The 14,838-nt window shown below is 55.6% G+C and overlaps 1 protein-coding gene across 1 annotated transcript in view; it reads right to left on the minus strand.

Annotated features, from left to right (window-relative positions):
- The window catches only part of CEP164 (centrosomal protein 164), a 56,778-nt gene that overhangs the window by 19,858 nt on the left and 22,082 nt on the right, over positions 1–14,838 (minus strand). Inside the window, exons 8-11 of the mRNA XM_084895557.1 lie at positions 5,887–6,240; positions 4,215–4,295; positions 2,575–2,658; positions 273–355 (exon numbers count right to left, since the gene is read on the minus strand). Coding sequence (XP_084751683.1) covers positions 273–355; positions 2,575–2,658; positions 4,215–4,295; positions 5,887–6,240 — 602 coding nt within the window. The remainder of the gene's footprint in view (positions 1–272; positions 356–2,574; positions 2,659–4,214; positions 4,296–5,886; positions 6,241–14,838) is intronic.

Genomic DNA, 14,838 nt, shown 5'->3' on the forward strand with positions numbered 1-14,838 from the left:
ACAAGCACTCACACACGCACGCCCTCTCTCTCTCTCTCTCTCACACACACACACACACACACACACACTTACACAAGCACATACACACACACTCTCTCACCCCCACACACACACACACACACAAGCACTCACACACGCACGCCCTCTCTCTCTCACACACACACACACTTTGCCAGGCCATCCTGTCGGCTCCCACGCGCCTTCAGGCAGGAGCACCTGAGCCCAGGACCAGCACACATCCCAGTTCCCTGTGGCGCCTCCCACAGCCGTACCTCTCGGAGCCGAGGGAGGGCTCGCTCTGCAGCTCCTCGTGGCTGGACTGGCTGTTGTCCTGGCCTCCTCCCAGCCTCTGGGCCTGCGGGCAGCAGCGGTGAAGTGCACAGTGGAGGGTCTGAATGTGGATCCCTCCACCCTCCCCGCCTGCCATGCTCGGGGGAAGCAGTGAGAGTGGCTCCTTGGTGGTGAGGACCCCTCGGGATGCAGTGGAAGTGGCCTGTCTACTGTCCAGTCAAGCCCCTGGGTAAGTCCCGGCTCCCAGCTGCTCCCAGGGTCGGCCGGGCTGGCTGGGGAGGGCAAGCCAGACACCACAGCCGCTGCCCAGAACCAGAGCCGGGGCTGCGGGAAGACACGGAGGGGAAAGCCTGCCCCTGCCGCCGGACGTGTTCGCTGTGGCTGAAGGAGAGATCTGTGAACCCCATATCCTGAGCCGGACCTCCCGTGCCAGTGACACCAACAACACAGATGGCCCGGCTGAGGGAACACACAGCTGCCCCAGAGGGGGAAGACGAGAGAGCTGTGCCCAGACAGAAAGACAGGAAGACAGGAAGGGAGCCTGAAGGGGCTCCGTCTCTCCATCCACACAGCTCCCATCAGCGGCCCCGAGGCCACTTCCGGGTCAAGGATGCACCATCTATCAAAAACCCAACAATCTACCTGATGGAATTGGAACATCATGCTGAGTGAAATAAGCCGGTCAATGAAAGAGAAACACCACATGGCCTCACTCATTTATGGATGATAAAAAACATTATAAACTGATGAACCAAAAGATAGATACTGAGACAGTAAAGCAACAAGCAGACTGTCAAATTACAGCGGGGAGGGTAGGGAGATCTGGGGGAGATAAGAGATCAACCGAAGGACTTCTATACATGCATATAAGTACAACCAATGGACACAAAACTCTGGGGAGGGAGGGTATGTATGGGAGGGGGGGTCAATGTTAAAATATGTACACAGATAATAATTTAATTTTAAAAAATTTAAAAACAAAACAAAAAACCATCTCGTCATAAAGCCCGAGGATATTTTCCCATCGATTTTTAGGGAGAGTGGGAGACAGAGGGAAAGTCAGAAACACCGATACGAAAGAAACACATCGAATGGTTGCCTCCTGCACGCACCCCGACAGGGCCCTGCAAGGAGCCTGCAACCAAGGCCCTCGACCAGAATCAGACCCGGACCCTTTGGTCCGCAGGCCAATGCCCTATCCACTGAGCAACACCAGCTAGGGCTTATGATCACTTTTGTAACTTATCATAAAATCCATCATGTTTATAACTGATCATAATCATCATCTTGAATATGGTGCCGGGCTTGGCACGCATTCACAGATTCACATCAAGCCTCACAGATTCACATCAAACCAAATGCCCACAAACCTGTGGGGTCCGTGGCCAGAACCTCTCTTCCGTTAACCAACCAGAGGAGGAAAAGGGCCTGCTTGTCTTCCCCTTGGAGATGAACCCACAGGACCCTTCCTGACTCAGTGATGCCATACACACACACACACACACACACACATACACAAACACACACACACACCATGCCCAGCCTCCAGACGCCTATAATTTTCCGGCCAAAGCCCAGAGGCGATGCTCTCATAGGCAATGCACTCGGCAGGACCAGTCAGAAAGCTAAGCATGTTTGAAATTTACATGCTAATTTTTACATTCTTCGTGCCATTTTCTCCTCATAACACAGCTCCGTAAGGACAGGACCTGTGTCTGAGTCGTCCTGGTACCTGCTCTGGTCAGACATCACCGGGCCCACACAGAGCTTCTGTCTGACAGGGAGACAAAGGACCTTCGAACAAACGAACGAACGCAGCACTAAGGGGAGGGGGGGAAGGGAGGGGCTGCTGCCTCCGGCCTGGAGGAGACCGGAAAGGCCTGGGCAGGGGAAGGAGCAGCAGGCAGAGCAGGGAGGGGAGAGAGGGCGCAGCTGGAGCCCACAGGGAGGCTGAGGATAAGGCGGCCACGGCTGACGGGCCCAGCTGGGAAGCACCGTGGAATCCACAATCCATACAGCACTCTGCACCTGAGCAGTGGGCAACCCTCGGGCTAAACGATGGGTAAGCGGGTAAATGCGGTGGCTGGGGCGGGGTCGGAGGGGGGACGGGGACGAGGGCCTCGATTCGCACAGCACAGTGAAGGAGTGGTCAGAAGCTCGCGTCGGGCCAGGCCTCAAGGACTCCAGAGGCAGGAAGCTCCCGTAAATGCGTGCTGGGACGGGCAGGGCTCAGCTCTGGGCTGCCCCAAAAAGGGAGGCCCAGGCCATCACCCAGAGACTCACCGCCCAGCGGGCTCCGTCCGGGACCGGGAAAAGCAGGTCCACGTCCAGCAGGTGCTCGGAGATCCGGCCGCGAAAACCGAAGTCCTGGAGACGGGGAGGGGGAGGAGGTGAACGCTGCCCTCACACCGGCACACAGGCCCTCACCGCCTTCCAGGGGAACCTGCCGCACGCCAGGCACGGCACTCAACACTCTGACACCTAATTAATCTTCAAAACAGCACGTGAGCTGACGGAAAGAGGTGGCCAGGCAAGCCTGCTCGCACGTTCGCTGTGGACCACGGTGGTGTGTGCGTAGTCACGTTAAAGGCTCTTGATGGTTCTGTGTGCTTGACATTGCTCGTAGAAAAGGACGAGGAAAGAGCCCTCTGGAGCAGTACTCCTACCGCACCTCCCAGCCGAGGAAGAGCTGACAGCAGGTGTCACTTCCCCAAGGCCGCGCTGCTGACGGACCAGGGGCTGCGGGCAGATGTGCCCGGGACAGACTCCAAAGCCCAGGCTCTTGGCACGATGCCTGCCACAAAGCTTGTCCCCTCCCCTCTGTGCCCAAGCGCACGAAGACGGTGGGCCGCTCGGAGAGGCATGCGGGCTCCTCGCATCCAGTGCCTCCGAACCACCAGCTTCTCGCTGGGCAGTACCTGGCGGCCAGGTAACCATGCCGCCGCCCTCCACACCTGAGAGCCCACTGGGCAAGGTGAGGGCCTGCTACCTGGCAGCATGCTACCAGGGACAGTTGGCATCAGCCTAGCCATGTTCTGGCCCTGCAGCAGTGCTGTCCTCCAGGTACCCCCTCGGAAAAGAGAGGACGGTGGGCACCGGCTCCACAGTGGCCCCTCGGAAGGGCAGAGCCCATCGAAGAGCCCCGAGACATGGCCTCCTTCCCAGCGCCTTTGCCAGCAGGGGCTCTGTGCCTCGCTTCCTGGCTTATGAGGTTCTTTTTGGGTGACATTTCCTTTCAGAGTGAGTTCTACTCCACTCCATGCAGCTCCACTGCCTCCTTAGCCCAGGCCCAGGAAGGGGCGGGAGCACACACCTCCTGCCTCCTCTGCACCCTCCTCCATGAGCCCCGCCCCTTGGACCACCTCCTCCAAACAGGGAGCGCGGCGTCCAGAGGCAATGCTTGGCCCAGACACACCCCGAAGCACGCCCCTCCAAGACGCAGGCCTGGAAGGAAGCGGGATGCCAGGGGCTGTGGAAAGGGCTGGGACAAGGAAACCATGGAGGCTGGCATTCCAGGACAATGTCCTAACTTTAGAGATGAGACCCCAGCACCCTCCTGGCCACAGCCTGAGTCGGTCCTTGCCATCGCTCAGTGATCACACAAACACACACACACACACACACACACACACACACAGTCTGTGGCCGCCTAGATCCAGGTGACATTCCTGCAGAGCCCAGAGGCACTGACCACACAGGACCTCAGGGCATTCACACGGCAGCCATGGCAACAACAGCGGCCTTTCTTTAAGGTTTATGTGCTGATGGTTCCCTTGACCTAATTTCTTCTCATGACAAACTATACAGCAGGCAGTATTATCCTCAGTGAGGCCCAGGGCTAAGTGTGATGAGAGGCAGACACTTGGCACCGTGACCCGCGAACGCATGCTTCCTCCCAGCCCCTGCTCCCTCCTCTGACTCACCAGGCCCAGGAGGGACTTGGAGTCGGAGGCATCGGAGTCTGAGCCCTGTAGCTCCTTCATGTGTTCACTGATCTCCTGCGCCTGGGGAGACAGACCGCAGTCACCAGAGCAGAGGGCAGGGGTCATGACCCTGGGACACAGACCCACAGTCACCAGAACAGAGGGCGGGGTCATGACCCTGGGACACAGACCCACACCAGTCACCGGGACAGAGGGCAAGGGTCATGACCCTGGGACATAGACCCACAGACAGACACCAGGACAGAGGGCAGGGGTCATGACCCTGGGACACAGACCCACAGACGGTCACCGGGCAGAGGGCAGGGGCCATGACCCTGGGACACAGACCCACAGACAGTCACCAGGACAGAGGGCAGGGGTCATGGCCCTGGGACACAGACCCACAGACAGTCACCGGGACAGAGGACAGGGGTCATGACCCTGGGACACAGACCCACACCAGTCACCAGGACAGAGGGCAGGGGCCATGGCCCTGGGACACAGACCCACACCAGTCACCGGGACAGAGGGCGGGGTCATGACCCTGGGACACAGACCCACTCCAGTCACCGGGACAGAGGGCAGGGGGTCTTGATCACTATCCAGGGAGCTCTGTCAGGCCAGGATGCCAACATGAGGCTGAGCCCAAACTAGAGCCCGCCTTTTCTAGAAAACCGAGAGGCCTACAGACCCTCCCATTCTCTCTGGACACAGCCCCCAGCCCCCAGCTCCTCAGGTGGGCAGCCCAGCTGAGTACGGAGTAGAAGGGTTTGCAAGCCAAGGAGAGCCAGCAAGTGCAGTGGGCATGGCTAGAAAGGTAGCCTAGGGCAGTTTGATGCTGTCCTGAAACACACACAGCATGAGTGTCCTTTCCAGGAATCATTAAAAGCTCCTTAAATGAATTCCCCCACCATCACCTGGAGGAGCAGGACTAAGGGCTGGAAAACCAAACGCCCACGGCTCTCCCCCAGGGCTGGCTTCTGTCCATCGGGCCTTTGGCCGGGTCTTGAGTTGGTGCACAAAGAGCCACAGAATCAATGACCTAACTGCCCGGGGCTGAGCAGGAGCCCCACCTGCCCTGCCCTTTCGGGGTTCTCCTCTCTGCAGGAACTCAGACTGCTGCAACCAAGGCCAATCCCAACATGAAGGCACGAAGCAGCAGGGCTGCTGGCCTGTGAGGCTCAGCAGTTGAGCACTGACCCAGGAACCAAGAGGTCGCTGGTTCGATTCCGGTCAGGGCACTCACCCAGGTGCCCAGGTTGCAGGCTCCATCCCCAGTAGGGAGATGTACAGGAAGCAGCCAATCAATGATTCTCTCTCATCACTGATATTTCTATCTCTCTCCCCTCTCTCTTGCTCTCTCTCTAAAAATCAATAAAAATACATTTAAAAACAAAAAAAGTAGCAGGGGAGGCGGTAATGGGAAGAGGAAGTAGACAGAAGACGTGGCAATCCCAGAAGGCTCCCAATGGGAAGGCAAGCGTCTGCTCCGAATTTCCTTTAGGACGCTCCGCCGCTGAGTGGCCTGTTTCCCACACGGAGGCCCCTGGCTGATGCCCACCCCCCCACACACACCCCCAACGCCCCGCAGGCCTGCAGAGGAAGCGCCCGCCTCTGCGACAGGTCCGGGTGCGGGAGCAGCAGAGGCTCCAGGACGCCGTGGGACACTCACGTCGCTGCTGTCTGACTCGCTCTCTCCCGGGGCAGGGACCTCCTCCTCCGGCTCTGCTGCGGCCTCCCCCGCTGCAGCCGGGTCCTGGGGGGCGTCTCTCTTACAGGACGTGGCGGGCTGGTCGCCCCCGGGGCCCACGGGACTCATGGCCGTTGCCGCAGGGTCACTCCTGTGATTCTTGTCTCTTCCCGGGAGCCGGGCGCTCGCCCCTCCTCCCCGTGGCCCTCTGCTGCCTGCGCTGGCCAGGCTGCTGTCTGCACCTCGGCCGGAGAGCCTGTCGTGAGTCTGGGGGCTGGCGGCCCCCGAGTCAGGAGAGAGGGCCTTCTCTTCGGGCTGGCTTGTTCCTGGAGACTCCTGGGGAGCATGGGTCATGTCAGAAAGGAAACAGGAGTTAGTAAAGCGTTCGGAGGCTTGCTGCAAGTCGGATCTCCGCACCCCTAGGCCAGTGCTCCAGTGCTGACACCTGTGGTTATCAAGGACCCCCTCCCAAAGCTTTGGGGAACACAGACTCCTGGCTCCCACACCCGCTGACTCTGAATGCCATGGTGACGCGGGGATGCCCCACCAGACCCCAACCCGAGGAGCAGGGACACCGCTGCCAGGAGGTCCGCCGCCATCCACCTGCCACGTCCTCGAGGCAGGAACCTCTCATTCCAGCCCCGAGGGACAAACCGTGAGATCGCAGCCGGTCGGCATCGATTCACAATGACTGGACAGAGAACCACATGAAAAGCACCAGAGCCTAGGGTTCCTATTTCTCGTCTTTAAAAGGCAGCGGGGAGGACACCTTCCTCACAGGAGCAGGTGCAGCCTCCGCCAAGCCCCTGCACAGGCCTGGACGGGTCCTCGTGGGAGCACCCACTCAGGTTCTGAGCACACGTGCCAGGATGGGGTGCCATCCATTTAGGGGGGAAATGCTTGTGAAGTATAAAGGAGGGAGGAAAGCCTTTGAACACGGGTCTCAGACCTGCAACTAAGGAGTGGAAGGAGGACGCTTGAGGAGGAAGCCTCAGACCACAGCAGTTCTGAGGAATTTGTGTGTATAAGGGGAGGGGGTGGAGGGAGGGGCACATCAGGTAGAAATGTCCCAGTTCTAGGGCCTGCTGCACCCCACCCACTCCATCAGCCACACAGCCTGGCAGGAGCCACAGGGGAGCAAAGCCCAGGCCCTCCTGAAAAATGACCATGGCAGCGACTCCACCACTGCTGCACCCTGCTGCTCACACACACCTCCCCTCATACCTGCTGCTCGCACACACATCGCCTCACACCTGCTGTCACGCACACCTCCCTTCACACCTGCTGCTCACACACACATCGCCTCACATCTGCTGCTCACACACCTCCCTTCACACCTGCTGCTCACACACACGTATCGCCTCACATCTGCTGCTCACACACCTCACCTCACACCAGCTGCTCACACACCACCCTTCACACCTGCTGCTCACACACTTCCCTTCACACCCTGCTGCTCATACATACCTCGCCTCACACCTGCTGCTCACACACACATTGCCTCACACCTGCTGCTCACACACACTTCCCTTCACACCTGCTGCTCACACACACCACCCTTCACACCTGCTGCTCACACACACCTCGCCTCACACCTGCTGCTCACATACAATTCGCTTTGAAGACTAGGATACCTTTGGAGCTGAACTGGCCAAAATAAACCCAGGGCCCCTTCCCTGCCCCAGAAATGCAGCCAGTGACCTCTCCTGAGCTCAGGCAGGGACACCTCCTCCCAGCAAATACCTGTGCCCACACCTGAGCTGCCAGTGCACACAACATCCGAGACCTCCCTGCCCTGGTCACCCAAATAGGGGGCCTGACGACAGGCACAAGGAACAACCCCAGCACAGCATCCACTGACGCTGCCTGTCAGGGGGCTGCTTCACTCACAGCCAGGGCACTTGCCTGCAGGTCTGGCAGCCCACTGACCAGCTGCCCAGACATGCCAGGGCCCATTAGGAGAGGCAGAGAAGTGGACCAGCTCAGAGCTCAGCCTGAGGAGTCTGAAAATTAAATAAACTATTTGGAATATGAGAGAGCAAAGAACCCCCAATTAGAAGAAAAGGGAAAAATAATCCAAAAATATGAAGATAGTATAAGGAGCCTCTGGGACAACTTCAAGTGTACCAACATTCGCATTATGGAGGTACCAAAAGGAGAACAGAGAGAGCAAGATATTGAAAACCTATTTGAAGAAATAATGACAAAGCTCTAGCTGGTTTGGCTCAGTGGATAGAACATTGGTCTGTGGACTGAAGGGTCCTGGTTTCAGTCCTGGTGAAGGGCACATGCCCAGGTTGTGGGCTCAATCCCCAGTAGGTGAAGTGCAGGAGGCAGCCAATCAATGATTTTCTCTCATCATTGATGTTTCTATCTCTCTCCTGCTCTCCCTTCCTCTTTGAAATCAATAAAAATATTTTTTTAAAAGAAGAAAATGGAAAAAAAAAAATGACATAAAACTTCCCCTACCTGGAGAAAGAAATGGCTTGTAAGTCCAGGAAGCCCAGAGAGTCCCAAGCAAGAGGTACCCCAAGAGGCCCACACCAAGACACATCATAATTAAAATGCCAAGGGTTAAAGAAAAAGGGAGAATCTTAAAAGCAGCAAAAGAAAAACAATTAGTTACCTACAAGGGAATGCCCATACAACTGTTAGCTGATGTCTCAACAGAAACGTTATGGCCAGAAGGGAGTGGCAAGAAATATTCAAAGTGGTGAATAGCAAGGACCTATAATTACTCTACCCAGCAAAGCTATTGTTTAGAATTGAAAGTCAGATAAAGAGCTTCACAGGCAAGAAAAAGCTAAAGGAGTTCATCATCACCAAACTAGTGTTACATGATATGTTGAAGAGTATTTTTTAACAAAAAGAAGAAGAGGGGAAAAAGATTAAAAAAAAAATATGATCAATAAAATGGCAATAAATACATATCTATCAACAATTGAATCTAAAAATCTGACTCCTTTATAAAGTTCTTCCCTCCCTCTTGCCCTTCTTCCCCATCTTCCCCATTTCCCCCCCTCCTCCCTCACTCTTTTACTCTTTTTATAGGCTAATTAAAAATCCTATGCTTTTCGTCCTTAGTACTGACTGCTCTCCTCTCTGGGACTTGTAGCTGCCTCTGTTTGGGCACAGCATTGTCTGTTATAGTGTCCCAATTTGCATACTGATAGACCATCAGGTGCCAGTGTAGCAGGGGGACTTGTGTGAGGCTCGCTTCCCTGCCCCCAGCACTGAGTCCTCTTTTTCTCCCAGGTGCATGCGCCGGACAAACACCCCAGGACACCGCACCCATCCGAGAGCACTCTGCCCGGGGACGCCCCGAGGTGGAGGGAGCCGAGGGGTGACACCACACGGCAGAAGGCCGGTTCTCTGGGCAAGGTTGGCAGATGCCAACCAGGGGATGTGCACATTGGCAGTGACCCCCCAGGAGAGGTCACACATGCAAATCGAGAGAATATGGACCCAACACCACAAAGGAAAGGCCAGGATATGACAACAGAGTGCACAGGTGACCCTCACACCACAGGGAAGCCGCCGTGGCTTTCTCCAGCCGTCCATTCATTCATCTGCCCGGTCCAACCAGGATAGGGGCTTGCAACCCCCACTTCAGCACTCAATGGGAAAAAAGCCTCACGTGCACATGAATGTACACGCAGTGCCCATAATGCAGCAGTCCCCACGATGGACGCCGCCCACGCCGGTTGGACCCTCCCCCGACTCGGAGGGGGGAGGCGTGGGTCATGGTAGGCAAGATACAGCTGTGTCATCACTAGGCCCCTCCAAGCCGGTGTGAGAGGGGCCCGAGTGCCCAAACAGGTGGCTACAGGTCCCGGAGAAGAAAGCAGTCAGTACTAAGGACGAAAAGCATAGGATTTTTAATTAGCCTGTAAAAAGAGTAAAAAGAGTAAAAGAGTGAGGGAGGAGGGGGGAAGATGGGGAAGAAGGGCAAGAGGGAGGCAAGAACTTTTAAAGGAGTCAGTAGAGAACAGAGTTAAAGAAGGAAAGAGGATGTATGAGTGAACTGTAGGAGCTATAATGAAAATCAAGTATAGTAGTATATTGGGGACAGATTTTAAAAGTAGGAGTCAGAAAAGAAAAAAGATAAATGCTAGTGAATAATTAGGCAGGCAGGTAGATAGATATTAAAACAGTGGAAGTAAGTAGAGAAGAGTGTATGGGAGAGAAAGAGGGAGGGAAGAAAAGTTTTAAAGGGGAGCCAATAGAGCTTAAAAGGAGAATGGGAAGAAGAAATGGGGGAGGGAGCAAAGCAGGTCCAAGGGAGGAAATGAAGAAAAAAATTAAGGTGGGAAGGAAGGAAAAAGGGAGGGAGGGCGGAGGTAAAGATAAAGGAAAGAAGGGATGTGGGGAAGGAGGGAAGGTAGGAGAAAGATGGGAAGAAGGATGATGGAACAGAAGTAGGAAATAAGGAGGAAAGAAAAGTTTATAAATGATTAGAGGCCTGGTGCACAAAATTGTACATGGGGGGGAGGGGTCCTTCAGCCCTGCCTGCACCCTCTCCAATCCAGGACCCCTTGGGGGATGTCCAACTGCCAGTTTAAGCCCAATCTCACAGGGATTAGGCCTAAACCAGCAGTCGGACATCCCTCTCACAATCTGGGACCACTAGTTCCTAACCACTTGCCTGCCTGCCTGCCTCATTGCCCCTAACTGCCTCTGCTTGCCAGCCTGATCGCCCCTAACTGGTCCCCTGCCAGCGTGATTGCCCCCTAACTGCCCTCCTTGCCGGCCTGCTTGCCTCTAACTGCCTCTGCCTTAGCCCCCGCCAACGTGATTTTTGTCTGAAAGAATGTCTAGTCTAATTGGTATATTACCTTTTTATTAGTATACATGAGTCAGTAGGAAAAAATATTACATAAAGGAGAGAGAAAAATTGTGTGAGAGGGAGAAGCCAATAAAGAAGTCAAATATAATTGTGTATGAAGGGGATAAGATTAAAAAAAAAAATTAATAGGGGTGACCAGGCCTGCAGGGGAGGATGGTTAGGGATGACCAGGCCAGCAGGGAAGGGCAGTTAGGGGTGACCAGGACAGCAAGGGAGGGCTGTCAGGGGGATCAGGCTGACAGTGGAGAGCAGTTAGGGGATCAGGCCAGCAGACAGAGTGGTTAGGGCAGGCAGGTGAGCTATTAGGAGCCAGAGGTCCCGGATTGCAAGAGGAATGTTGAACTGCTATTGAGGCCCAATCCCTGCACAGGGACACCCCCCAGGGGCTCCCCCACTGGAGAGGATACAGGTCGGGCTGAGGGACCACACCCCCATGCACAAATTTCTTACACTATGCCTCTAGTCAAAGAAATAAGGAAATCTAATAAACAAAATAAACTGATGAATAAAATATAATCAGAGGCATGGAAACATGGAACAGACTGACAAATCTCAGAGAGGGTGGGAGATTAACCAAAGATCTTACATATGCGTTACCCATGGACACAGACAATAAGGTGGTAAAGATCTAGGTTGGGGCAGGAACTAGCTGGAGGGGAGCAATGGGGGGGGGGGGGAAACAACTGTAATACTCTCAACAATAAGCATTTTTTAAAATATATTTTATTGATTTTGTACAGAGAGGAAGGGAGAGAGATAGTTAGAAACATCGATGAGAGTCATCGATCGGCTGCCTCTTGCACACCCCCTACTGGGGATATGCCCGCAACCAAGATACATGCCCTTGACCGGAATCAAACCCCGGACCTTTCAGTCCCCAAGCCGACGCTCTATCCATTGAGCCAGACCGGTTTCGGCTAAGCATTTTTTTAATAAAAAATAAAATACAGGCAGCAGACCATGAAATAGGGGAACAGGGGCAGAGCACCCATGGCCTTCAGGACACGTTCACGTCTCCTCACCGGGTCCAGCCCCTGCTCCTCCTCATGGGTCCTCCCCAGCCACACCCTGCACACACCTCTCTCCCTGCCTTTGAATAAGCATCATGCTTTGTTTCCTACTTTGCCATGCACCTTCTTAATTCTCTCCCTCTCCCACCCCGCCACTAGTCCTCACGGCCTCACGGCCTCACATCCTCCGTCCCAGGGCAGGTGTCCTGGGACGAGCCTCCCCCGCCCTCCGTACAGGTAGGTGCCTCGCATCTGCACGGCGGGGTGCGGAGAGTACCTCTGCAACAGCCACCGCGTTCTAACTGCCGGCCTCCTCGTCTGTTTCCGCCACCACATCAGCCCTGTTATTCTCCTGCCCGCACACAATAGAAAATGCCTGACTGGATTTTTAAAAATAAACTGTGAAAACTCCACAGCCATCTGCTGAACTGTGGCTAAGACAGCCTCAACCAGAACACGCCCTCTGCCAGCCCAGGCGCGGGAAGGGAGGCGAAGGCCGGGGGTCAGGAAACTGCAGATACAAGTCAGCAGAGATGAGGGAAGGTGTCCTGCAGACATGGAGCACCCAGTCTACAAAGGGGAGATGTCATCGACCTTGCAGGGCTGGGCAGGGATGAGACGACATCTGTGACCCTGCCCACTCAGTGAGAGGCCGCTGAGCAGATGTCAGCTACTGATATTCCAGACGACGGAAAAGCAAGCAGCCCATCCAGAGCCGGAGGACACGGGTCCACGTGAGAGACATGGCTGGGCCAAAGGCTGCGAGGCCCACCCAGGCCGTTCTGAAGCTTCGATTTTCAAAAGGTTTTCCCACAAAGGGCTTATCCTCTCCTGCCTGCCTACATGTTACCGCACTGAAACGTGGCTCACGTTAAAACCAGTGAGCTGGTGACCGCAGTGCAGGGAAGGACAGCAGTGGAGACACTTCCCTCAGACTGCCCACAGATGGATGAGGGAGGGAGTGTGTACAAAGCCCATCAGACAACACGCTCCTCTCCTTTCCCTGGGCTGCTCCTCCTCACACCGCAGCCCAGGCCCGAGGCCCTGCCCGACTCCCTCCAGGCCCGTGCGTCTCCTGGGTACCTGGATATTCTAAGGGGCACAGGGGGGTGGCACGGCAGGGACTGCACCCTGGGCACAGCTTTGCTCTAAGCTCATCTGGGGTCAGATCCTTCTTCCGGGCCCAGCCCCAGGGACTCGGGTATCTCAAAGCAAATTCCTGAGACTTTTTCAAAAAAGACCTGGCACCTGCAGGGGAGGGTGTGGGAGAGTACCTGTGAGAACCATTTCCTGTTTAACACACATCCCCAAAAGCCACAAGGGCCCAGAGCATGAAGCCAGGTCCTGCCAAGCACACAGCCCAGGAGGGAGGGCATGGAGGGCGGGGTGCTGAGCCCGGTGTCCATGGCTACATCCTGTTCGGGGAGACCCCCCCCAATCCATCATCAGTGCAGTCTATTTTCCGCTTCTCGTTCCCACCCAGCCGTTCCCCCTTCTCTGCACTTCTCCCGGGTGCTGTTAGCACCTTCCGGTCACACTGACATCATCCCATTAATTCCCACGCCCAGCTCCTCCGCTCCTGGGATCGGCTGACGGCTTCTCACCAGCAGCACGAGGCCAGCTCGCCACCCTGCCGCCTCCCTCTTCCTCACACCCATTTCCAGTGTCTGTTCTCGAGCCTCTCCCTTCCGATTCTGTCACAGACTAGAAAAGGGTTTTCGTGGAAGGCAGAGAGGAGGGGAGGGGGTCATTCTTGCCGTCCTGCTGCCCTCTCCTGGAATCCAGAGCAAGTGTCCGTCGACAACGAGCCAGGCGGACTGAGGAGCCCTCTCCGAGGGCGGCCGGGCTGCCCGGAGCGGGAAGAGGTGGGCACCTCAGGGGTAAGGTCCAGACACTTGGACAACCGCCGTTTCCAGAGGGCATGGCCCACGCACAGGCAGCTTTCCCCGCTCATCCCACCACCAGGAAAGCCCTCGATCCTGCTGCCGTTGGAGCTCAGGAATTCAACACTCCCTGTGGCAAAGTGTGTCTACTGAGATGCTTGAGACATGGATGGAAGGTGCGTCTAACGCCTCCCACCCAGACACTGCCCACCACACCTGCGGCCTGTTTGTACTAAAGAGGTTAGACGGAATATGTTTAAAAGCGTCCACTCACTCAAAACAGCATATCGTCATCCCAAGGAAAGCTCTTGGAAATCCAGGACATGTCCAAGAAAATCCACCCCTCTTTTTTTTTTTTTTTTTGACACTTTTTTTTACTAAAGTAAAACTGATAAAGCAAAATTTAACTAGCATAAAGTCAAAGTTCATCATGATGGACCCACTTTGGGGTCTTCAATCCACCTGCTGACAGCAGAGACCAAGTGTCCACTCTGCACAGGCCACGGGACAGCCACGGGAAAACAGCCCAGCCTGCCAGGACCCGCCCTGCCCCCACACAGCCCCCTCATTGCCTCGCCTCACCATCCCCTCCATTGTTCAGCCAAACCTGCCCACGCCCCTCCTGTGGTCCAGGCAGGGCAGGCCCCGGCACAGACGTGCGGAGGGTAGACTCTCCACTCTCAATCTGCTCTGTCTCGTGGAGACCATCCTTTCCCCGAAAGCCACCGCCTTCCTGCTCACATCCTCCTCCTGGGCTCAGACCCCAAGCTGCTGAGTCCGCCCTCAGTACAAGGTCTTGATGATCAACAAGAGGAACAAAGTTGTCATTTGGGGAAGCAAACAGTCTGAAGGCTTGGGATGTATTGCAAGCGGACCAGGCCCCATTTGGAAGGAAGAGTTTCACCACAGACACAGATCAGGTTGATGATAAATACTGGACACTCAAAAACAATGTCAAAGTCACAATCCAAACGCATCTGATTACGCAGAGCCAACAACATGGACCGTCCAACTGGTGATCCGCAGACCGCGTGGTCCATGATGTCCGAAAGGCTGGCGACCACTGTTCCAGAGAAAGCCTAACTGTGAACGGGCTGCGTGGCTCAGCAGGATCGCCTGGAAAGACCCACCCGCGACTCAGGGCCTGTCAGCCAACACGCAACCTCCACCGGCCCGAGGCGTCAGCCCTGGCTCT

Source organism: Pipistrellus hanaki (genome assembly GCF_964339955.1).
Source record: "Pipistrellus hanaki genome assembly, chromosome: 9".
NCBI lineage: Eukaryota > Metazoa > Chordata > Mammalia > Chiroptera > Vespertilionidae > Pipistrellus > Pipistrellus hanaki.